Source organism: Theobroma cacao, chromosome 10 (assembly GCF_000208745.1).
Source record: "Theobroma cacao cultivar B97-61/B2 chromosome 10, Criollo_cocoa_genome_V2, whole genome shotgun sequence".
Taxonomy (NCBI): domain Eukaryota; kingdom Viridiplantae; phylum Streptophyta; class Magnoliopsida; order Malvales; family Malvaceae; genus Theobroma; species Theobroma cacao.
In genome coordinates this window covers 4,595,642-4,620,551 of record NC_030859.1, presented here as the reverse complement: position 1 = coordinate 4,620,551, position 24,910 = coordinate 4,595,642, and the positions used below count along the sequence as shown (strand labels likewise).

General features: G+C 34.5%; 5 protein-coding genes across 12 annotated transcripts in view; 1 reads left to right on the top strand and 4 right to left on the bottom strand.

The window, feature by feature from the left end:
- Window positions 3,439-5,715, top strand: LOC18586477 (pentatricopeptide repeat-containing protein At1g07590, mitochondrial). The gene is made up of 2 exons (XM_018128691.1): window positions 3,439-3,821; window positions 4,313-5,715. The coding sequence occupies exons 1-2, from the start codon at window positions 3,513-3,515 to the stop codon at window positions 5,561-5,563; spliced, it is 1,560 nt and encodes a 519-aa protein (XP_017984180.1). The 5' UTR covers window positions 3,439-3,512; the 3' UTR covers window positions 5,564-5,715.
- LOC18586475 (SKP1-like protein 11) lies at window positions 7,695-8,768 on the bottom strand. The gene has a single exon (XM_007009893.2). The coding sequence runs from the start codon at window positions 8,566-8,568 to the stop codon at window positions 7,735-7,737; it is 834 nt and encodes a 277-aa protein (XP_007009955.2). The 5' UTR covers window positions 8,569-8,768; the 3' UTR covers window positions 7,695-7,734.
- Window positions 9,020-12,050, bottom strand: LOC18586474 (exosome complex component RRP42). Of its 2 annotated transcripts, none has more exons than XM_007009887.2 (8): window positions 11,847-12,050; window positions 11,549-11,675; window positions 11,404-11,460; window positions 11,211-11,303; window positions 10,500-10,578; window positions 10,231-10,355; window positions 9,540-9,683; window positions 9,020-9,448 (listed from the first exon to the last, which is right to left on the bottom strand). In XM_007009887.2, the coding sequence occupies exons 2-8, from the start codon at window positions 11,672-11,674 to the stop codon at window positions 9,209-9,211; spliced, it is 864 nt and encodes a 287-aa protein (XP_007009949.2). In that variant the 5' UTR covers window position 11,675; window positions 11,847-12,050; the 3' UTR covers window positions 9,020-9,208. The 2 variants fall into 2 exon arrangements, with proteins under 2 accessions (XP_007009949.2, XP_007009948.2); XM_007009886.2 differs by having other exon boundaries at window positions 11,549-11,709; window positions 11,847-12,049.
- Window positions 12,900-17,376, bottom strand: LOC18586473 (splicing factor U2af large subunit B). 7 transcript variants are annotated; one of them, XM_007009883.2, is made up of 13 exons: window positions 17,047-17,376; window positions 16,250-16,500; window positions 16,027-16,146; window positions 15,852-15,931; window positions 15,191-15,261; window positions 15,061-15,108; window positions 14,904-14,963; window positions 14,762-14,822; window positions 14,560-14,672; window positions 14,034-14,480; window positions 13,784-13,919; window positions 13,413-13,480; window positions 12,900-13,223 (listed from the first exon to the last, which is right to left on the bottom strand). In XM_007009883.2, exons 1-13 carry the CDS (start codon window positions 17,161-17,163, stop codon window positions 13,086-13,088), a joined length of 1,710 nt encoding a protein of 569 aa, XP_007009945.2. In that variant the 5' UTR covers window positions 17,164-17,376; the 3' UTR covers window positions 12,900-13,085. The 7 variants fall into 7 exon arrangements, with proteins under 7 accessions (XP_007009945.2, XP_007009946.2, XP_017984980.1 ...); XM_007009884.2 differs by having other exon boundaries at window positions 14,762-14,963; XM_018129488.1 differs by lacking the exons at window positions 12,900-13,223; window positions 13,413-13,480 and adding an exon at window positions 13,495-13,659.
- LOC18586472 (ras-related protein RABF1) overlaps window positions 18,248-24,910 on the bottom strand; it is an 11,576-nt gene continuing 4,913 nt past the window's right edge. The window contains exons 5-8 of the mRNA XM_007009877.2: window positions 20,629-20,734; window positions 19,414-19,503; window positions 19,239-19,325; window positions 18,248-18,570 (exon numbers count right to left, since the gene is read on the bottom strand). Coding sequence (XP_007009939.1) covers window positions 18,532-18,570; window positions 19,239-19,325; window positions 19,414-19,503; window positions 20,629-20,734 — 322 coding nt within the window. The 3' untranslated portion in view covers window positions 18,248-18,531. The remainder of the gene's footprint in view (window positions 18,571-19,238; window positions 19,326-19,413; window positions 19,504-20,628; window positions 20,735-24,910) is intronic.

Genomic DNA, 24,910 nt, shown 5'->3' with positions numbered 1-24,910 from the left:
CGATTACTGCACAGAATTTCAATTACCTTTCAAGAAATCTACTTTGACTTTAGGAAACCTGAAGATTTGGCTTTTTCTGCTGGTTGGAGAAATTAGATGTGACTTGGCTCCCACTTTCTAGTCTTTAGTTAACTTTTTAGTTAAAAAGCCTAAACAAGAAAAAAGGGCTTGCAACTTTCTTTTCTTTCTCACATAAATTACAGAAGTTGGCATGTTTTTTCCTATTTAGGTAGGCGAAAGGATGTAAACAATGACGGATTTTTAATTTTGCATGAGATGAGAGACAATTAAAAGATAATCATAGTCATCAATCTGGTTATTATCTTAATTCGGCCATTTAATACAAACTGAATATTTAAAGACTTGACTCGTTAAGTCTTGATTTATGCAATCAAGTATATTTTTTTTCAATTTTCTCACAAGTTTTAAATGTTATTGTTAAGCTTGAAATCTACTTCTGAATTTTAGGTTATACAATAAAAATAATTTTTTTTCTTTTCATTTCATAAACTCTTAATCACTATAAATTCTATCCCTTATTTTTAAGATTTGCATCCAAAATATCCATATAAAATTAAGGTTTTAATAATATGTCCTCAAAGTGCAATTATTAAGGTATTTATGCCAATATTTTTATATTAAATATAATAATTGATGTGTAATTTGATTTTGTTTTTATACATTTACTGTAAACATTAATTACTCTTGGCAATGCGTTTAACATATATATACCCATAAATAAACTTTACTTTCTCAGTGGTTTTCAACAAAAATAATATCTTAAAACGACAATAACTAGTCATTGAGAATTAACTAACAAAGGATTGGTAGTCGTAGCATTAGGAGCCTTAATGAGCCATGTCCGATAATTTCTCGAGAAATTTAGGCATTGAAACTTCATTTCTTTGATCAATTTCCTAGGAATTTTGAGATTTGATTTCTCAAAATTCTTGAGATTTCGATTTGAAGATCTTGCTTTGTTGGAATTCTAGAAACTTAATTATTTAGATTTTTTCTTTGAACTTATTGGACCTTTGACTTTAAAGAGTACAGTATTGATAATACTAAAGGAAAGAAATTTATAAGAATTTAATTTTTTTACTTTATTTTAAATTTAATTAGATATAAATAATATGAATCATATGTGTATTTTGATTGATAATCTATAAGTTTTTGAAATTTAATTAGTCAAAATTTAATTTTATTTTTAAATTATTTTAATTTAATTAGAAATATATATATATATATATATATAATAATTCATAGGTGAATTTTGATGGACTACCCTAGGAATTTTTAAATTTTGATTGACTAAACGGATATTTATCTTAAATTAGTCAAAAATTAATTATTTAGCAATTAATTTAATAACTTAAATGATGTCATGAATTCCATATAGCAATTCATGATTCATTGATTAAGAATTTTCCATTAATTAATTAATTTTTTTTGAAAGATACGTTACATCTATCTCATAAATAAATAAAATTTTCTTTTACTATTGATAACCATAAAAGATTAGCGTTGGAAATGAATGACACGTAACGGTAACGAGTGATGTGATTATTGATGATGGCGATCGTGAAGGGTCTATGTTTTATTATATTAATGGTATTTTTAAGAAGGGAAATGTTAAAAGGGATTGAGTCTGACCATTAAAAACAACAAAATAAAAATTAAAAAAAATGTTAAAAAGGGATGTAAGAAATTACACATATGACTAGTTCAACAAGCATTAGAACTTTGAATATCTATTTGGAGATTATATGTTAGAAGGTAAACACTAGATGGAACACATTCAGCTATTCAATTTGATCTAATTGGATTTGATAAGTGCAAATGATGGTGATTGAAGTTTAGTGTAGGATTGAGTTCAGTGCAAAGCAGGGCTAGGTGCCTTTTAAATTTTTAAGCATATCCAAACTCTTAAAAACCAAATAAAATCACCCAAAGACAGGGATATGCAGCGACATGTAAAGGGAGATGGTTAATTTCTCTTATCATATAAATCTACTCTATTCTTTCCATTGGAACTTTGATCATCTTTAGGAAGTCAAATTATGCAATTTGTCTTAGTTTAGTCTTTATACAATAATTTGTTAAAGTTGAGTTTATATATTTTTTAAAATTGACAATGTGAATCAAATGAGTTAAAATTTTTTTAAGGTCTATACTGATGTAGAATTTGGTTATATTGATGTGATATTTTTTATTGATGTGATATTAAATCTGAGGACATTACAATGATGATGTGATATTTCATGAATGATGTAATAATAGTATTAATATGACATGATTAAACATTGATATAAATGAAGATATAAAATTATTAAATATGAGTTAATGGTTTTTTATAAGATCAAACAAGAAATAGATAAAAAATGTGAACAGATTTATAAAATTTAAGAAAGAGTGTTGTGAGATAGAGAGAACAATTGAATTGTTGTGCTCTATAATTTAAAATTGTGAAATAAATAAAAAAAATGTCACATGATCATTAACAAATCATTATCTCACATCAGTAAAAAAAAACCCATGTTAGTATAAATAACAAAAAAACTTTAATATTATTAAGATTTGATTGACATTGTCAATTTTAAAATTATAATTTAACCTTTTTAGAAATATGTTTGAAGTTCCTATTAATCATTCAATTATTCTCCTGAAAACAAATGACATAATATCTAAAATAGCCTTTAAGCTATTTACGAAATTTCAAGTAAATTTTTGTTCTTTTATTGCATTTAATGAAATTCTTATACTCTTATTTTCAACCAAATAAATCTTTATAACTAACGGTTGATTTAGTTAAAATACCATTTATTATTTTATATCATGTGACGTCAATGTTTTATATTAAGATGTCATAGTAGATGATGACGTACATAACATGTTATGGCATGAAAATATAATCATGTGATATTTTTTAACTTTTACGTAAAAATCATATAAATATAAAATAATAAGTGATATTTTGATTAATAACAATGAATCAATCATTAGTTATAGAGACTTATTTAATTTAAAATAAAACTACAAAAATTTAATTGAATGTAATAGAAGAATGTATGCTTATGTGATTTTTTATGAAGATTATGCCAAAACAAAGATATTGCTGATAATTTACATATCTAAACAACAATATGTACTTTTCTTTTTTTTAATAAAATAAGCTTCTAATTAAATTGCAAGATTATAACTAATCCACTGCAAATAAAATTTTACTAAGTCTAATAACCAATCAAACTCTATTTCTTCTGGTTAGTTATACATTCAATGAAAAAACAAAGTTTTCAGCAATTATCAATGAAATATAATTCAAAGCCAACTGATCTAAGCAACTGGTCGAAAACCCCGTCCAGTTCAACTCAAGAAGAATAAGCCATTGGCAGAATCATCCAAGAAGAGCTAACAGAGCTATGGTCTTTCGCTGGCAAATGGGCTTATCTTTGAGCCCAATACTTACCAGGCTACAAAATCCCACTCTTTAGCCAGAAACTCAGAGCCGAAGCATGCAAGCGCTGGCTCTGCTACGTCAACGTAGGCTCTTTCGAGCAATACATCAAACACTTGACACCACAGCCTCATCTCTCAAGTTTCTTTGTTCCCGAGCAGCTGATAATCTTCAAGGACAAACTTCAGAGCCGAAAACAGATGAACCCAAGTGCTTGTCATTGAGAATTGAGAGACTTCCTAAGGGAGAAACAGTTGGGTCAGCATTTAAAAGCTGGATGGCTGATGGGTTTCCTGTTCATAGAGGGGACATTTTTCACGCTATTAATCGTTTGAGGAAGCTTAAATTGAATAAACGTGCTCTTGAGGTAAATTTCTCTCTCAGTAATTAGTCTAAAATTTTGGGTTTTTATAGTTTTTGTTTGATTGCTAAGAAAAAAAAAATTGTTCCAAAACAGGGGTGGCCCTTAAACTATGTCAAATGTTAATAAGCTCAGTTGCATGGAAATATTTCTAATAAGCTCAGTTGCATGGAAATATTTCTATCTTTTTTCCCCTTTAAGAAATACATAATGCTGAAGAACTTATTATTTAAAATGTTGAGTTGTTATTTTGTTTACATTTGAGAACTACTATGCTAGAATCTTAAAGCAATATTATGGCAAAAAAATAGAAAAGGTGTTGCATTTCATTAGTTGAGCACTTGACGCATAACATGTATATTATAGAAATCTATTAGCTTTGGCACAAAGTGTGTAACCTCTTTGAAATTATGTGCATTTGTACTTAAATTTAAAGGTATGACAAGTCTGCGTTACAGCAGGAGATCTAACGCCGGGGATTTCATTACTTCTGATAGGTGATGGAATGGGTGATTAGAGAGAGACCATACAGGCCCAAAGAATTAGACTACTCTTACTTGTTGGAGTTTACAACTAAACTCCATGGGATATCGCAAGGTGAAAAACTATTTAGTTGTGTCCCTCAGGAGTTTCAGAATGAGTTGCTCTACAATAATCTTGTGATTGCATGCTTGGATAAAGGCATGATAAGGCTTTCGCTCGAGTATATGAAGAAAATGAGAGAATTGAGGAGCCCTATCTCACACTTGGTTTTCAACCGTCTGATAATCCTCCATTCATCTCCAGGCCGCAGGAAGACCATTCCGAAAATTCTAAATCAAATGAAGGCAGATAAGGTGGTGCGACATGTCTCCACCTACAATATTCTGATGAAAATAGAGGCAAATGAGCACAATATTGAAGGGTTGGTAAAGGTTTTCAATGATATGAAGCGAGTAGAAGTTGAGCCAAATGAGATATCTTACTGCATACTAGCTACTGCACATGCAGTGGCAAGGTTATACACTGCAGCTGAAGCTTATGTTGAGGCTGTGGTGAAGGCTATGACGGGGAATAACTGGTCGACACTAGATGTCCTAATAATATTGTACGGGTACTTAGGGAAGGGGAAGGAACTGGAGAGAACTTGGGGCACCATCCATGAGTTTACCCATGTTAGGTCTAAAAGTTATATGCTGGCAATTGAAGCATATAGTAGGATAGAACAGCTAAGTCAAGCTGAAGAGCTTTGGTTACAAATGAAGTCAATAAAAGGGTTGAAATTAACTGAGCAGTTCAATTCTATGATATCTGTATATTGCAAACATGGGCTTATAAGCAAAGCAACAGGGGTTTTCAGAGAAATGAGGATGAACGAATGCAAACCAAATTCCATTACCTTTAGACACCTTGCTCTGGGGTGCTTAAAAGCAGGACTGGTGGAGGAAAGCTTGAAGACTCTAGACATGGGTATGAATTTCCCAACAAGCAACAAAGTCAGGTGTTCAACACCATGGTTGGAGACCACCTTTTGTATGATTGAGATTTTTGCTGAAAAGGGTGACGTGAAGAATGTTGAGAAGTTGTTTGAAGAGCTTAAAAAAGCCAACTATACTCGGTATACCTTTGTGTACAATACTTTGATCAAGGCTTATGTGAAGGCCAAAATCTATGATCCAAATCTTTTGAAAAGGATGATTCTTGGAGGGGCTAGGCCAGATGCTGAAACCTATAGCCTACTGAAGCTTGGTGAACAGCTTCAAAGATGACTGTAAGCCTGTAATCCGTATGATTCGTTGATTGTATTTATTCATTTCAAATGATTCTTCCAAGGAGAAAGAATGTTCTGTATATTATGTCAAATTATTAACTCTCAGGTTCAAGTACTCTCAATACTATAGTTGGATTCATTCAATTTTTAGTTATGATGAATTATATTTAGCTAATTAAATTAAATTTAATATTCAACCAATTTTTATTTTAGAAAACGAGTAATTTATATTAAAAAAAAAAGAAATACAATTATAAACTCTCTCAACAAAACTGTTCTGTTGTCCCTGTAACTACAACTGCCGATAATTCACAAGTCAAACTTGACATGAATCTATTACTTTGGATTTCTTCGTGGGTTGCGCAAAATTTGCACCCAATCCGAGCTCAGCAACATTCTTCTCTGGTGTAAAGGCAGTGAGCCTCTCATTTTGTGGCATAACAGCTGCATAAGCTGACATGAATCCAGGATACATACCGGCCGAGTATGGATTATAGGCAGAGTAGCGTAGAGGCGTCATATAGCTATCAACTCCAACATATTGGGAGGTTTGCCACTCTGGGTAATTTGGCACCATGGAGGCCTTCCTCTTCCTTTTCTGTCCCGTCGCACCCGAAATTACCTTCTTCTGTTGCCCTTCTTTTTCCGCAAGCAGGAACGCTTCCTTTCGGTGTTGGCTGCTTCACTTTTTCTGAGGTGTGTTGTGGGGGAACAATGATCTCTGTCTTCTGATTAGCTTTTGATGCAGTATCCTGAATAGAAAAGCTGGCTCCACCATTGTCAGAATTCCTGCTTCCAGATTGATTCAGAATTCGGTTGATCGTATCTCTAAGAGTCATACTAGGCAGAATATCAGCGGCCACTATTTTCCTTTGGCAAACACAACCAGACTTAGAAACAATGTGATCCCTTGAGCACTTTGTCACGAAAGCTACTGAAACGGCACTTTGTCAAAGCAGCATCTTTCATCACCTTCTTACACAACGGCCAGTAAAATCCAAGTGGTATCATATTATCACCAAAAGAACTGCTAGAACTGGAAGCAGAAGCCTTTGAACTTGCAGTTGTAGGTTTAACCCTTCTGAAATCATAATTGGGATCATCATTAGTAGGGCAATGTTCAATATAACGTCCAGCCACCTTACATCCATGGCACACGTAGCCATATGGTTGAATTCGGTCCATCATCAGTTTTGTCTTGCTTACAATTGGGTACCCGACCAGGTTAAACCTGATTAAGGTACCCAATAAACGGATTCGGATAGGAATTTTACTACCTGAATCGGGTTCGGGTATCACTTTTAGGGTACCCGTTATTCGAAAAAAGATAACCAAAGTTTATACCATCTTGACCAATAATTTTTTTTGTTAAATGTTGACAAAAATATTAAAAATATAGTTAGTTAAATTATTAATGTGATGTATATAAATAAAAAAATTATTAGATTACCTAGAAAGAAGATTTTAATAATTTTTTAATTTAATTGAATTTTTAAACGGATTAAGATAATTATAATGTTGTAAAAATATAATAAGATTAAAGTAGTGATTTTAAAATTATTCGAGTAATTAATAGGATTAAGATAATTGATTTTTTATAAGATAAGGGTTCGGGTATTTCAAAATTATAAAGTACCCGACTAATTGACATCCCTACTCAAACACTTTCAGTTTCTCATCATACATTGTTCATCGCCTTGTTCATTATTAGTTTCAAGCAGTTCACCTAGCTCCGATTGTTGTAGTAAAGTCACAAGCAAAAGACCCATAAAGATTCTCTATACTCATGCTTGGGGGCCTGCACAAGTCTCTTCTATAGATGGCTTCAAATATTATGTCTCCTTTGTGGACTATCATACAAGATATATTTGGTTCTTTCCTGTAAAACATAAATCTATATTGTTTCCTAAATTCAATATAATAATGTTTGCGAATTGACTTAATCTAGGATTTCAGACAGTTTAACTCAAAGATTTTAGGGTTGAATTTTGATATAAGAAAAATGGGAATTCAATTAAAGTTATATAAATAAAAAATTATAAAAAAATGGAGAAAGATTAAGATCTTCGGATATAAAAGAAAAAGAAAAATAAAAATAAAAATCAATGTAGGTAAAACTAGCTCCTATACAAACATTAAATCTTGATATCTATTCCAAGATTAAATCAATTAATCAATCCAAGAAATCTCCTTACGAATTTCTTCTTCTTCTTCGGGAGTAAAATCACTCTTGATTCCAAAAGTTTGACGAACTTCCTCAACACTCCTGCTTGCTTTAATCATATCCGCCACTTGTTTGATAACTCGGTCCAGCAAGCTATCAATGTTGAGATAGTCCGCAGCTAAGAGAAGCTCATAAAGGCTGTCTTTATCGATGTCCACAAATTTCGACTCCCAATTCTTGAGTTCGTCGTTGTCTGATCCAGCGTTGTTGTCTTCCGACTCCCAATTCTTGACTTCTTCTTTGTCTGATCCGTCATTGTTTTCTTCCGACTCCCAATTCTTGATTTCTTCTTCGTCTGATCCGTTGTTTTCTTCCTCACATATTTCTGACTCCCAATTCCTGATTTCTTCTTCGTCTGATCCATTGTTGTTTTCTTCCTCACATATTTCTGACTCCCAATTCCTGATTTCTTCTTCGTCTGATCCATTGTTGTTTTCTTCCTCACATATTTCTGACTCCCAATTCCTGATTTCTTCTGCGTCTGATCCATTGTTGTTTTCTTCCTCACATATTTCTGACTCCCAATTCTTGACATCTTCTTCGTTTGATTCGTTGTCGTTTTCTTCAACATAATCAACATGTTTTTGACACCATTCTATTACATTCCTTAAGGTCTTGCTATGCACCATGAGCAACGGAATCACACCAATGTCGCAGCCAGCTTCGACCATGTTCTTGATGAGCTCCGATTGTATGGCCACCGATTCTTCGACCTCGAAGATTTGGTTGTCCTTGCTCTTCAGCTTTAATACCTTACCAGAATTATTGGATGATGACATGGTGTTCTTGATAGGTTGAAGGAAAAGAAAAACAGGGAAAAACTCTCCCCAGGGCAGAAAATTGTTTTGTGGATGTAGAATTACACTAACTTGTTGGAGAGTTTAGGAATATTTATATATAACTTATATAAGGTTTTTACCCTAAGGCCTAATCCTGCTAGGAGTTAGTTTATTTTGTTATAGATAGTGGCTGGAATTAGTTCTTTTTGCCAAAGGTTTATTAATCCTCATCTTACTGAACCAGTTGAATGTGATTGAATTTATCAATACCACTAGGGATGTAAACGAATAAAATCCTATTTTTTTAAATATCTTACCCTGAATCCGTTTAATTAAGAAGATACCTGAATCCTATTAAAATTCGAATAAATTAAAAAGATACCCGAGTCTTATTAAAACTCGAATAAGACACATAAATAATGCTTTTCAGCAAACCAAAAACCATGTTAGATAAAAGGATGAAAAAGAAAAATCAGAAAATCATCTCATTAACCTATACTGCAGACTGACAATTATGGTTGTTACATGAAAAAAAATTATACAACAGATTCCAAATCCTATTTCTCCCAACCCAGAAAAGGATTAAGTTCAATAGTAACCCACAAATTTTTTAAGGGTACCAAAGCTTCTGAAAACAAAGTCATGATTCCTCTTCATTAGCTTCAGCGGCAGCAATCTCAGAATCCAATTTGTTTATTAGTTGCTCGCTTACATGTTTTGCTACAGATATCATGTCAAGAATAATACTTGGATCGAGGCCAGCGCCACCTCGTTTGGTAAGGCCACAAATGTGCCCTTTCCGGTTAATTGAAATTGAGATAGCTGAGTTTATTTGGGATTCCTCTTCTGAAGTAGCATCGACAATATAGTGCCTCCCCACCTAAAAAGCAGAAGGCAAGAAAATAAAGATGAAATAGCAAAACTTTAAAAAAATATTGAGAAATTTTAAAAGAACAGCAAAGCTGCTTTACCTTCGTCAGTGTAACAATGACAGGGATGCCAGACGTGTCAAACTGTAAAAACTCCTCGTCGCTTATGTTGACTTCAGGTTGCTCATCACCTGATGTCTCGGATGCAACATTGACCTTTGGAATGCCAGTATTGCTTAAAGCAGCCTTTGCAAACAACATAGTCGACTAGTTAATTTTGATTTTTCAGAACCAGTAAAATCACCATGTGTATCAAAGTAAACTAACAAAAAGGCATTTAAAGTGAAGTGCAAAAGGAGGTTGACAGAAAAGAATTTAGATTAGAATTGTGGGAAAGGCTATTTTACTTCAACCCTTCACTTCAATATGAAGCACTTATGTGAACATGACAAAACTCAAGCATATACCACATGGAAACTTTGACAACTGTTAAATTGATGCAAAAATAGACACCTAACTGTGCCTGATACCATTAAATATAGGATATAGGCAATCAAATAGGTACAAAAATTCTAGAGACTAAGGGTATTAGTAGAAGTTGATTATCAGACAGATCTTCACTCAATTGACAACATAAGTTGAGAAGACAGACTGGAGCACAAATGATTCAGAATGCATTTCATCAAATAACAGGTATAATTGCTTTTCTGTACTTGCTGTTCATTTGAAATTTAAAACCCAACCAAACCCGAACCAAGAGAAAGAAGAATAAACTGTCAGAAAACTAAAATACCTTAATGGCAGCACCAAGGGCATCTAGCAAATTCCCGTCTGAACTAATAACAAGCCCATCAATATAGAGATCCCAGCAAACTTTTCCTTCCACAATCACCAGAGATGAGGGATCGATTCCAGATCCTGGCAGAAATGGTTTAAGAGATTATGTTAATAAACTCAAGAAAAGCAACAAAAGCTAAAATAACAATGAATTACAGTGACTGAGCAGAAAAAAGAAACAAAACAATGAATTACAGGAGAGTGACCATCTATGAGAATGTCAACCTGCTCCACTTTTACCACCTAAGAGGCAACGCTGCAGAGCAACTGAGAGTTCTGTTGACAACTCCTCACCCCCTCTACCCTGTGCAAATAGAATACAAGAACTTAACTCATAAAACGAAGCAATAATGGATTAAGAATAACATGGCGAAAGACAAACGACAGACAAACCTTGATTAGTCATAATTACAGAGTACTATGTATAAAAGCAAAAGGAAGAAAGTAAAGACTAGAACAAAATTAGTCACTGCTAAAATAACAAATGCCCATTTACTATGACCAAGAGGAAAGAAAACTCACACACCCAAACATCACAAGTGAGAATCACAAGTCAAACCATCCAAGAAAAAGATAATGGCATGCAAGTAAAATCCACAAACACTCTAAAGAGGGCCTAAAACTTTCCATTTACAACTCTTCATAAAAGATCATGTTCTCCAAGGAAGATTTTTGATAAATACATTCATGGATGTATAGTAATTATGAATGCATTTACACCAACAAAGTAAGTGTATGATGAAACTTGAAAAACTATTTGCTCTGCCAACTCACCCCATATCATTTTCTATGTAAACAGAATTACAATTTTATCTTAACCAACATTAACAAAGAAATAAAATAAAAAACCAAGTAGATGTTGGAATATGAAAATATTCATTTGACTTCAACCAATTCAATCAACAAAGGAAAGATTCAGCTGTAAAGCAAAACCACCTCAAACATTGGTGCTGCAGTTGGACTACAATCAACATATATAGCAATCTTTCCTTTGTCAGGTTGCAATGCACTTGGTTTTCCAAGCTCTGCCTGCAAAAACATAAATTAGCAAAACAATATTATGGTGCACCTAAGACAAGAAGGAACATGAAAAAACTACAAATTTTGGTGTCTAGTGAACAAAAAATACCTTAACACTGGCAATAACATCAGTTGCACCAAGCCTAATTCTTGCCGAACCATGCGCCTGTCATAATCCTTTTCAATGAAAATTCATCTCAAAGAAAGCTAAATAGATATAGTGTTTGTTGCAGTTGAGAGAATTTAGTCCATGCCTGAGGAATAACTCCAGTTTCAACATATATGGGTCGGTAAGTTAACCTTTTTCGACCATCCGAACGAAGGTCTTGAGCAATTCCACCTTGTATGAAATGTTTTTCTCCAACAGAAAGCCCCACCATTCTTGTAAATCCAGAAAAACAGAGACGTAATCATTCTGATCAATGTGAAATGGGCAAATTGATGTATTTCAAGAATACCCAATGTTTTATTAAGCTTGTGGAATAAGTAGATTGAGGAATTCAAAGCTAAGAAAATGAAAATGGAGCATGAATGAACTAAGAAAAAAAATACCTTGAATAAACTGAGTTTCTCCTTTCACGTCCGCTGCAGAGATTTCGATAGAAATTGAGTTTAAAAAAAAAGAAAAAGAAAAAATGGGTAGGGTTTTGGGTGGGAGAAGGAACTAGTGAGCCAAGTCAGTAATAATTAGGGTTTTAGGGGTTTAGAGGGAGTTGGCGAATAGGGGAAACAGCTTTACGTGGTTTCAACAAGTCCCAACCTTTAGAACATTCGTTACCAAAAAAGTGAAGGGTGCTTTTTTTTTTCCACCTTATTTTTACTAACTTTTAATAATTATTTTAAAAAAATTTTAAATCAAAATATTAAGAATTAAATATAAATAAATGGATTTAATACTACCAATTCAACCATAATGATCCTAGGTATGACTTGCGAGTAAAAGTTTCACCTTTGTTTATAAACATTAATTTTTAAAATTATTTTTTTCTTTCATAATCATAATAGCAACTAATAGAAAATGGCGAAGACTCAGTTAAATTAAATTAAGAAAGAAATGGTGAAGTGCTACATTAAAATGTTTCATTGTGTTCTTAACTTATTAATAATATAACCCGTCTAATTTCATATTCAAATAAACCAAACATATATTTTTATTTTAATCATAAATATTCATTATCATTAATCAAAAATTGTATTATGTTACGTGACCTCCTATCATCTCTTATCACTATTAAAACTTATTTAATATATAATAAAAATATAAAAAATTTAATTAAATACAACTTTTAAAATTTAAAATTCAATTAAAATTTCTTTTTCTAGGTATTATGCCTAAAAATTTTAAAAATTTTTAAAACTCATTTAAATATCAACATGCACAAGATTTATTAACTTGATATTGAATTATTTATTTAACTTGTTTGACTCACTTCATAGAATGAATATTAATTGTCAATTTACTATTACAAAAAAATTGATAAAAAAAATAAATTTGAAAACCAATGTGAACAAATCAAAACAGAAAGTTTCGGTTTTCTAAATTTGTAAGACTATTTCCCTTCCAAACCCATCTCGATAAACCTTGCCCTAAGAAGAATTAAAAAATTATTATAAAAAAAGACCACATTCATCTCATCAACTGGTTTTAACATATTAACACCACGCTACTGGAAACGTAGTTAAGGCAGAGAATTTCATTACAAAAATTCCTTAGTACTAAGCACCTAAACATAAAATCAGTACCACAAGCACAATATGCTAAGAGAATATTATTATTTTATATAAATTGAATTAGCCATCGTATTCCCCCTGTGCAAACTTGTTCTCCGGATAAAACACGGCAATAACTTGATTTCCACCAAATTTCCGACCATTCATCGCACCTTGAGCTTTCTTTGAACCTTCGACGTCTAAGTACTCCAGAAATACCTAAATAACACCGGAGAATTACAGTCAGTAACATAGGGGCAATGATATAGGAAGAAATCATCCTGCGTGTTCATCAAAACAATGCATTCACTCGCAATTAGGATATATACATAAGATGACAACTAGACAATGATGGGATAAATAAGTCTTCAAAAAAACAAAAAGACATGGTAAAAAGAGTCAACTGACCTTCCCTACACCTGGGGCTGCTTCTCCACTTGGGTTTGGGCGTGGGATGACAACATTCACCAATGCACCTGCATATTATGTGTAAAAATTTCGAATCCACAAAAACAGTAAAAAAAAAAAACATTTTTTTTCCGAAAAGGATTAAGTCAGAGAAAGCATTATCAAGTAAATATAGATAGAGCGTTAGGAGTCTTCTGTCTGTATGTTAGGCTTGATTCTTTATAGCAGAATGTGGAACAAGAAAGGGCTGTAAAACAGAGATATAAACACAAAAGAAAATAAAGAAAATTAATAAAAATATATGAGACATTTCATGTTAAAAAAGAGGGCCAGAGAAGAAAATGATGCATCAGTTTGTTTAAGAATTTTACCATATTTTCCACCCTCTTGTCTCATGTCTTCCACAATGTCTTCATACTCCTCATCATCTCTGAGATCATCTACATTAAGTGCTTGAGTCAGGCACACAACATTTGTAGGCACACCTTGTGGTTGCAAAATAAGCCTCTGAAAAACAAAAAGAATCAGAATTAGCCTACAAACCACACCTAACAACAGCCCAAAATTGCAGTTGATGTAATGGTATAAGATTTTTTTAAAAACAATAATATCTAATCCCACCTGCAAAGCAATCTGCTGCTGTGCATGCTGGAGTATACTCTCTTGCTCTGGCTTAGGTTGGGTAGCACCCTGGTTTGCTCGCCTAACAGTGAGAGTTTTATCACCCATTTTAATCCCATTTAGAGCAGCACAAGCTATATCTGTAACTGACAGGTCTTGATAAACACAAAAAGCATAGCCTTTCGAGTTTCCAGTTTCTCTATCTTTTACTAGATCAAAACCTCGAAGAGGCCCAAAAGACTCCAATAGCTCCCTGATCTGTGCTTCTGTGAAGTAATACGGAAGCCCGCCAACAAATATGCGATCTGGACCCTCAAGCCCACCAGCAGAACCAGGAGTTAGACCCACAGCAGCTAGATTAAGACTGGGATTGGGCTGGCTTGGACCAAGAGTTGCAGCAAGCGAGGGATTATAGTCACTAGGTCTCCTCACCTTCACAGGTGCTCCCTGAAAGTGCAAACAGGTCAACATAACATATTTTATTTAAACAATTTCAGCATCAAGATCAAAAGGAAAATAAAGATACCTCAAAAATAATCCCATCTACAGCCATTGCATTACTGGCCTCCTCAACAGATCTCATCTCTACAAAAGCAAACTTCTTTTCATGGTTTATGTAGACATTAACAACAGCATCCCCTGAAAATAACACAAAAATATAAGCAACTATAGAAGAAATAAGGCAGGTAGTTCAGTCATGTTAAAAACAAAAAAAACCCTTAGTATACCTGGACCAGCAGTGTTTCCACCAATTGCAGCCATGACATGGCTAAAGAAGGTTGCGACTGACTGTAATATAATAGCAAGGGTCACTATTGGCTTTATATGAAAGCATAACAATAATAATGCTTCAACAGTCGAGAGTAAAACCTGTTCATTTGCTGTAGGAGGAAGCCCTCCAACGTAAACCCGACGAGCATGCCGAGTAGCCTGAAATCACAAGATAAATTCTATAAATTTCTGTAATATAAGAAAAATATTTTCTGAAAAACAGTATACACTACAATGTAGGCATAATCCTGCTAACCTGCTGAGTCATTGCCTGAACTGGCATTACAGGGAGAGCACCAAATGGCTGCAGCAAAACCAAAATAAAACAAAGTTACAGCACATACAGCAAGCTCAAAAACTGTCAGGTGCATGAGAGAAATATATACCTGACCGGTTGCAAGAGGAAACATGTTGGGAAATACTCCAGGTAAGGTTGGGCTAGTCCCAGGAATCTGGCCTGAAAGGAAATTCAGATTTGATATGAGGACATAATTATAAATCAAAATCATATTTGTATAGCAGTTGCTCTACATAAAGACTTTGAAGCCTCATTTCCATAGCATATCCAAACCTCTCACGGTTTTAGAGATTGAAAAAAGAATTCATCACATGCAAGTTCTGGAGGAAATATTTAGCAAGACTACCAAAACAGGCAATAGTTGCCAGTTGAAGACGTACAATACCATCAAAACTGGTGCATTGAATCCTCCTTGTACATAAAAGCTACAGAAGTCGGCTCACGCCATTGCCTTCTTACAACATAGACAAAGACATAGAAACAAACAAACAAACACCAAACACAAGACAAAACCAAAGCTCTCTCAGTTCCAGAATTATTTCACCAAGTAAAAAAATTTAAAATAATATTATAACCCTTCCACAAGATCACTGCTTAAAAGGTGATATATACAAAATGGAAAAAAAAGTACAGCTTACCAAAACCACACCAGAATTTTGATACGAACTTTCCACACTAGATCATCCAAAAACAAAAATAGCAGTTAACAAAGTATAACAATATTAATTTTTTGTGAAAGGCATATCTACCTGCAGCAGCTGCTGCTGCAGCGCCAGCAGCTAACATTGCTGAAGCTGGAGGGGCCATGTCAAAACCACTAATTCTTTTGCTGCCAAAAAGGAAAATTTGAAGTTAGCATACCAGGAGCCAGAATATTTAGCTGAAGCTATCTTATTTTTCTAATGTAGTTCTTTAAGGATCTACCTCTTTGAGCGTGAGCGTGAACGAGATCTTGACTTTGATCTGTGTTCAGATCTACCCCTTGAACGAGATTGAGACCGGCGCCTATGCCTGTCCTCCCTGTCTCTATCATAGTCCCTTCTTCTGTTAATAACATTTGAGCAAATATAACTCATTAACAAATAATGATTAGCAACAAAAAGAAAAGAGCAACATTCACAATAATTCATATTACAGATGAAATTACCTGTCATAGTCTCGACTCTGGTAATAATCATCATCATCCCTATCTCTTCCCCGATCCCTCCTCTCACTGCGTTCCCTACTACGATCCCTATGACGATCTCTGTGATGGCGGTCCCGATCACGATATTTTTCTCGATCCCTATCCCTTTCCCTATGGCGATCACGGTCCTTGTCCCTTTCCTTGTCGCGTCCTTTCTCTCTATCCTTTTCCCTACTTCTAGAGGACTCCCTCTCATAATCCCGAGATCCTTGCTGCAAATGGTGAAAGTTGCATTTTAACTTATATCACTAGAAAACCAAATTTCAGAGCACAAACATGAAACTCACATGAGAAAGTTATTTTGCAGGAAGAAATTTTCTTTCTATCATGAAGAAAATGCCTAGACCTCGTTTAATCGTTCATAGCTTCGAACAAAAATTAAGCTGGCTTACTGTTATATTTTTCTAGTTGCTAATTGCTTAAAAGCAAAAAAGCAAATGGTATAAACTAAAATCGTCATTGATTTAAAATAACTAAAAAACTAAAATTTAACACTAATTCTAAGGCAATTGTTCAATCTAGAAATAAAATTATATATTTTTATTTCTAATTCTTCAAGAATATTCCTTCAGCTAAAAATAACAAACAAACAATACCTTAAAATGTCATTTAGGGTAAAAAAAAAAGGAAATCCAGCAAAACTAACTTCTATTTTCCCAAAAAATCTTCTAAACAAAAACTAAAAGAACCAAAAATAGATTCAAAAAAAGAGTAAAAAAAGAAAAGACAAAATTAAGCTACAATTCAGGCGATCTAACCTGAGATTTAGAGTCGTTTTGATCATCGGGGCGAGGCTGAGGTGAAGAACCTCCGCCATAACTGTTATCGAGGTTGTCTCCGTTGCCTTGGTACCGCGCTTCTTCGTAGTCAGTCATTTTCTTCAACTTGGTAACGGCAAAATCTCCGTATCTCTTTCTGATGACCCTTCTTTCTTTACTGGTTTTAAATGAAAATATATATATAAAAAAATCTCCGTATCTAATTCCCAAATCCAAAACTTCGATTTGTCGGCTGGAAGAAGAGGAAGAAGAAAGCAATCATGAATTTTTACTAGGGCACTTTTATATGACAACAAGTTGAAGATTAGGGCTTTTGTGTATTAATTTCACTTTGGGGGGCCTACAATCCATTCTACCTGGGTTTAATAAATAATAGTGTCTGTCTGGCCCAAAATGCAGCCCACAAAACATAAAGGATCATGTCTTGCCTTGGGCCTTTCTTATATCTTGATTCTGGAGCTTTTGCTTAGATGATGGTTTGCATGGCAAGACACTTTCAACGTGTAAAGTACAGGACAGAGAGAGACTCACCTTGATCCGGATAAACTTCAACCTGATGTCACGTATCAATGACCTACAATTCCAATTCAAAATATATATTTGTTAAGTAAAAGGAAATTTTATTTATAAATTTAAAATTATCTCATCTCTTATTAAGATAACATCTGTGACCTCAGACAAATTGTTTTATCCTTTTATGTCAATAATAGTAACTACTTTCTTGTGTTTATTTGTTTCGTTCATCGATAATGGCAGGGGATGAGCAAAAGTATCATTGCGGTTAAGAAAAACGTAAAATTATTTCATTTATGCTAATAAGAGAAAAATTAATTGCAGCTTTGCATGTGAGGATGCAACCAAAATAAGCACCCATTGAACCACCTTCACCTTGAAAAGTTTCAGTCGAAGTCTTCTTCTCATTCATGTTCATGCCAGGCAAGCTTCATTATTGAAACATAAACTTAACGCAAAGGCCGTGGTGAAACTACAATCTAAACTGTTGACTGGAACGAAAATGACATAAAAATGCACCATTTCATGTCTCATTCACTGCAGTCTTTCCCATTAAACTCATGCTGGCTAGGATAAGAAAATCAATCTTATTGCTTTGGCACCTTTTCATAGATCAATTTGCAAATCAGAAGAAACAAAAGGGTAGTGAAGTTAGTGGAACATGGCATAAAGCAATAACGTATAGATCCTTTTCTACATGGGGATGTCACTCCTTTTGACATGGTTGTCAGATATAAAACCTTAATGGTTACAACCAATCATTCGTGTATGTGCAGGTTTATGTGCTGATAATAGCAACTGAATGTCTTCAATCAGACTCAGAATTATATCATAGAGTAAGAATACATAAAAGGGTCACGTATACCACAATATTCACAAACTTAATATTACAACTATGTGGTTCCAGAACATTAAAATCTATGTAGTTAATTCAGTCTTACAGTCCTCCAATCATGAAGATGATGGGCGGGGAAGTCGCTTAGCAATTTCCTGCCAATTTGACACGAAACCTTCAATCCCAAACCATGGATAAACCTTGACTATGCGAAAACAATTCTAAATAGGGTTGCCATTACACTTAGATGACAAGAAACTATGCATTGATGGCTCAAGTAGTTCATTGACATAAAAAGAGGTTACCAATAACAACAAACAAATAAGTAAGATGAACAAGTATCAGTAAGTTTCCCTGCACATAAAGTGAAGCGTGAAAACAAAGCTACACAGATTTTGGAGTCACAAAGAACTACTATCCAAATTTGAACAGTTAGTACACACTAATAGTAGTGATCTTATATTAGAATGCTGTTGACGAGTTCAAGCAATTCCCATTAAAAGCTAAGGAATAGGACCTGATTTTGGAGAGACTCTGATACTATCAACATTAACTGTAAATATGACAGCAAGGATGGTGCTTAAAAATTAGCCAAAAACTAGTAAATCATGCGACATATAGACTAAAATCTTTCCTGGGAGACTGTATATTTGATCACATTTAAGTTGTTATCTTTAGTAACTCCTATAAAAATCTTGACCTTGTCAAATGTCAGAAAGAATGAGAAAATAACTTTCCATGAACCTTCCAGAACTGATACTAGTGCACATAGAGTATTAATAATTAATCATTTAATTGCTGTATAAATTTATAGAACAAATACCTCGAACAACTGATTTATATTATCTGCAGTCTTGGCAGATGTCTCAATAAAGAACATCCCATTCTTCTCTGCATAGTCAATGCCATCCTTCAAGAATAAAACAGCACATGTTAGAAGATAAATATACATTCTGCACGTATAAAGGGATCTCTATTCATTAAATTTTGGCACTAACTTGAACTGGTACTTCTCGATTCTCATGAAGATCAGCTTTATTACCAACTAAAGCCATCACTATATCTGGGCTCCCATGTTTTTGCAGCTCCTGCCAGATGGTAAAATACATCAATCTTTTGGCAACTTAAGAGCATAAGGACTCTTGAGTTTTGACAAAGTTAAAGTGACACATTAGTGCAGAATAGTCTCCTTTCCCTTTGAACTTCTAAGAGAAGAGAATATGAATGAAATTTGAAAAATTACCGTCATAAAATGCTCTATAATCACCTTCAAGGCTTTCAGGAAAGAAGGCAGAAAAATAAAAAAGGAACAAAGAAATGAAAAGAGAAGGGAGGGATGACCAAAATTTGGGTAATGACTCATTTAGAAACTGAATCAAAATTCAGACTCTCCCAAGGGGAAGCAGGTAATCAGATGACCTTATTAGCCAGTTGCATTACCATCTTGAGCAGATGCATTGTTCTCAGCGTGCAAGAAATCTAGATTTTCCCTCTAACAAAATGGCTTGACTAAATATCATTTTGGGGGCCAATCCATCATTTGAAATGTACAATATAATTTTCCTTTTAAATCAGTCTATACCCATGGACAAAACTTCTTCATGAAAAAAAGACAAAAAGCATTTCTAGAAATTCTAATAACCCAAAAGAATTTGAGTTCATTTTGGCACACACGGCAGAAATATCAAAAACCAGAACTGTAACACTACCACCCAGAAAACAAGAAACAACAGTAAAATTAGGGAGAGAGGGATACATGAAGTGGATAATTTACAGTTTGCACTATAACAGACAACACATACAACTAGTAAATATTAAAATATGTCACACCAAGCCAATATGGAAACTGGAAAAGTTTCTTCAAATGCTCTTCTAGAGACCTTCACAATGTCAAACTTAGATCTTCCATGCAATATGTTTATCCCACCAAGAATACTACTCCAGAACTATGTAAAAGCTTCTTCTTATCAGACATGCAGCCCTAGACAATGGTGTAATTGTACAAAATGTTGTTTGAAGTTTTACTACCTCAGCCAAACCTTTCATCACATTCTAAAATGCAAGAAAATAATCATAATCCTAACCAATAAAAATTAAAGGAACAGAATGAGCAGCAGCACTACCCCATTACCCCCCCCAATTCCCCCCCCCCTCTCACTCCCTTAAAAAAAAAACATAAAACATAAAACACTATTGCAATTCTCAGAAACTACCTTAACCCAATATTGTGCTTTGGTGAATGACTCCGGGCTAGTTATATCATACACAATGACCGCAACTCCAGCTCCTCGGTAGTATAGAGGTGCCAATGCAGCATACCTGAAGGAGACAAAGTGATGCAGGCGCATATGAAAATTTATTTAGTATTTTAGTTAGTTTAGGATTTTATTTTATTTATTTAGTTTGAAATTCTTTTTCCTATCTTTATTAGAATTTTAGTACTTTAAGTCTCTATTTAGGATTAGAATTACTATTTGATTAGGATTTATCTTAACTATTATAAATAAGTATCTTAGGTAGAAGATTATCATTATCATCTTTTGTTATTTTGAATATTTATTCAAGAGGTTTTTTTGAAAACCCAATTATCTTTTTATTGTTCCAACACAATCAACCATATTCTAGCCCTAATTGTTGAGTTCTAATTGCCCTAAACCTTTCGGCTACATCAAGTGGTATCAGAGCAAACGATCTTACTATCCTATAAGGATTTGAGTTAGGAGATTATGGTTGGTCGAGCTAGAGGTCGAGGTAGAGGCAATCAGCCCCAACAAGCTGAGTTGGCAGAGATGCGGAGAATGATTGATGACTTGACCCGGGCTGTGCAAGCCTTGCAGCGTCAGGAACCAGTGGAAGCCCGAATGGAGAATCCGGAAGGTGACCACAACCCCCTTGAGATTCACGATCTCGAGGATGATGACGAATTTGAGAACGAGAACCCCTTTCATGAAGATGGACCCGCAAATCAAGCGGCAAGAGTTGGATTGGAAGGCCGGTTATTACATGCTCTTGATTTAAACAGTGGAGGAATCAGGATCGAAGTAACTGATTTTCATGAAAAATTTCATGCGGAAGAATATTTGGATTGGGAAGTTAGTTTGGAAAATTACTTTGAATGGAAACCCATGGCAGAAAATCGGAAAGTGTTATTTGTAAAGTTGAAATTAAAGGGTACTGCACTTCAGTGGTGGAAGAGAGTTGAAGAGCAACGTGCCCGACAAGGTAAGCTTAAAATCAGCACTTGGGAGCACATAAAAAGCAAATTACGAAAGCAATTTTTACCTGCTGATTATACTATGGAATTATATGAAAAGTTTCATTGTTTGAAGCAAAATAACATGGCCGTTGAAGAGTATACATCGGAATTCAATAACTTATCAATTCGGGTTGGGTTAGCTGAGAGTAACGAACAAATTACTTCTCGTTATCTTGCTGGTTTAAATCATTCTATTAGAGACGAGATGGAAGTAGTTCGTTTATACAACATTGAAGATGCTCGTCAATATGCTCTATCAGCAGAAAAACGGGTTTTACGCTATGGTGCTAGAAAGCCCTTATATGGCACCCATTGGCAAAATAATTCTGAAGCAAGACGAGGTTATCCAACATCCCAACAAAATTATCAAGGGGCTGCCACAATCAATAAAACTAATAGAGGTGCAACCAATGTTGAAAAGAATGATAAAGGCAAGAGTATAATGCCTTATGGAGGACAAAACAGTTCTGGTTCTTCTACAAATAAAGGAGGCAGCAATTCCCATATTCGATGTTTTACTTGTGGGGAAAAGGGGCACACTTCTTTTGCTTGCCCACAACGAAGGGTGAACTTAACAGAATTAGGGGAAGAGTTAGAACCCATTTATGATGAATATGATAAGGAGATAGAGGAAATCAATGTTTATCCTGCACAAGGTGAGTCATTAGTGGTACGAAGAGTAATGACAACAACAGTAAATGAGGAAGCAGAAGATTGGAAGAGGCGAAGTATTTTTCGCACACGAGTTGTTTGTGAAGGTAAAGGGTGTGATCTTGTCATTGATGGAGGAAGCATGGAAAACATTATTTCAAAAGAGGCAGTGAACAAATTAAAGCTTCCTACAAACAAACATCCTTATCCTTACAAGATTGGGTGACTAAAGAAGGGACACGAAGTACCAGTAACTACTCAATGTTTGGTGAAATTTACTATGGGAGATAACTTGGATGATGAGGCCCTATGTGATGTTGTGCCAATGGATGTTGGTCATATTCTTGTTGGTAGACCTTGGTTGTATGATCACGATATGGAACATAAGACGAAGCCAAATACCTATTCTTTCTACAAGAATAACAAGAGGTACACTTTATATCCTCTTAGAGAAGAGACTAAGAAATCAGCAAACAACAAGATCAGCAAGATCACTGGGTATTTATCTGCTGAAAATTTTGAAGCTGAAGGTAGTGAGATGTGTATTATGTATGCTTTGGTAACTAAGCATTTAAAAAGTGATCAGATGAGTAAATCTCCTCAATATCCAACAGAAATTCAGCAGTTATTGAAGGAGTTTGGAGAATTGTTCAATGAGGATTTGCCGAAAAGTCTACCACCTTTACGAAGCATCCAACATGCAATTGATTTGGTACCAGGAGCAGCATTACCAAATCTGCCAGCATATAGAATGCCACCTATGCAGCGAGCTGAGGTACAAAGACAGGTTGAGGAGTTGTTGGAGAAAGGTCTAGTGCGTGAAAGTAAAAGTCCTTGTGCTTGCCCAGCTTTGTTAGCTCCTAAGAAAGATGGTTCATGGAGGATGTGTGTGGACAGCCGTGCCATAAATAAAATTACAATCAAGTATCGTTTTCCCATTACTCGATTAGATGAGATGCTTGATCAATTAGTTGGTTCAAGAGTGTTTTCAAAGATCGATTTGAAGAGCGGATACCATCAAATTAGAATGAGGGATGGAGATGAATGGAAAACAGCTTTCAAAACCCCGGATGGATTATTTGAATGGTTGGTGATGCCATTTGGCCTTTCAAATGCACCAAGCACATTCATGAGTCATGGCAGAGGTACTCAAGCCCTTCTTGAATTCATTTGTGGTGGTTTACTTTGATGATATTTTGATCTATAGCCGCACTAAGGAAAAGCACTTAAAACATTTACGACAAGTTTTAGAAGTTCTTCAAAAGGAGCAGCTTTATATAAACTTGAAAAAGTGCAGTTTTATGCAACCAGAAGTGGTATTTCTTGGTTTCATTGTGTCTGCAGAGGGTTTGAAACCAGATCCAGAGAAGATTCGTGCAATTTCAGAGTGGCCAGCACCTACATCTATCAAAGAAGTAAGGAGTTTTCATGGTTTGGCATCTTTTTATAGGAGATTCATTTGAAATTTTAGTTCTATTATGAGTCCTATAACTGAATCTTTGAAGAAAGATGGATTTGAATGGTCACATTCTGCACAAAAAGCCTTTGAAAGAGTTAAAGCTTTGATGACTGAAGCCCCAGTTCTCGCACTACCAGATTTTGAGAAGTTATTTGTTGTTGAGTGTGATGCTTCATATGTAGGAATTGGAGCAGTTCTTAGTCAAGATGGAAGGCCTATAGAGTTTTTTAGTGAAAAGTTGACAGACTCTAGACGACGTTATTCAACTTATGACTTAGAGTTTTATGCTTTGGTAAGGGCCATTCGTCATTGGCAGCACTACTTGGCTTATCGTGAGTTTGCTGTTTATTCTGACCATCAAGCTTTAAGGTATTTGCATTCGCAGAAAAAGCTTAGTAATCAACATGCTAAGTGGAGTTCTTTTCTCAATGAATTTAATTTCTCTTTAAAATATAAATCTGGGCAGTCTAATACTGTGGCTGATGCTTTGAGTAGGCGATGTAAAATGTTATCAGTTATGAGCACTCAAGTCACAGGATTTGAAGAACTTAAAAATCAGTATAGTTCTGATTCATATTTCAGCAAGATAATAACTGATTTGCAGGGTTCATTACAAGCTGAAAATTTACCTTATAGGTTGCACGAAGATTATTTATTCAAAGGTAACCAGTTGTGCATTCCAGAAGGATCTTTAAGGGAGCAAATCATTAGAGAACTTCATGGGAATGGTTTAGGAGGACATTTTGGGAGAGACAAGACTTTGGCAATGGTGGCTGATCGTTATTATTGGCCAAAAATGCGCCGAGATGTGGAGAGGTTGGTGAAAAGATGTCCAGCTTGTTTATTTGGTAAAGGCAGTGCTCAAAACACTGGTTTATATGTTCCTTTACCTGAGCCAGATGCACCTTGGATTCATTTGAGTATGGATTTTGTTTTGGGACTTCCAAAGACAGCAAAAGGATTTGATTCTATCTTTGTGGTGGTGGATCGGTTTTCAAAAATGGCACATTTTATTCCGTGTTTTAGGACTTCTGATGCAACTCATATTGCTGAATTATTCTTTCGTGAGATTGTAAGATTACATGGAATTCCAACTTCCATTGTTTCTGATAGAGATGTGAAGTTTATG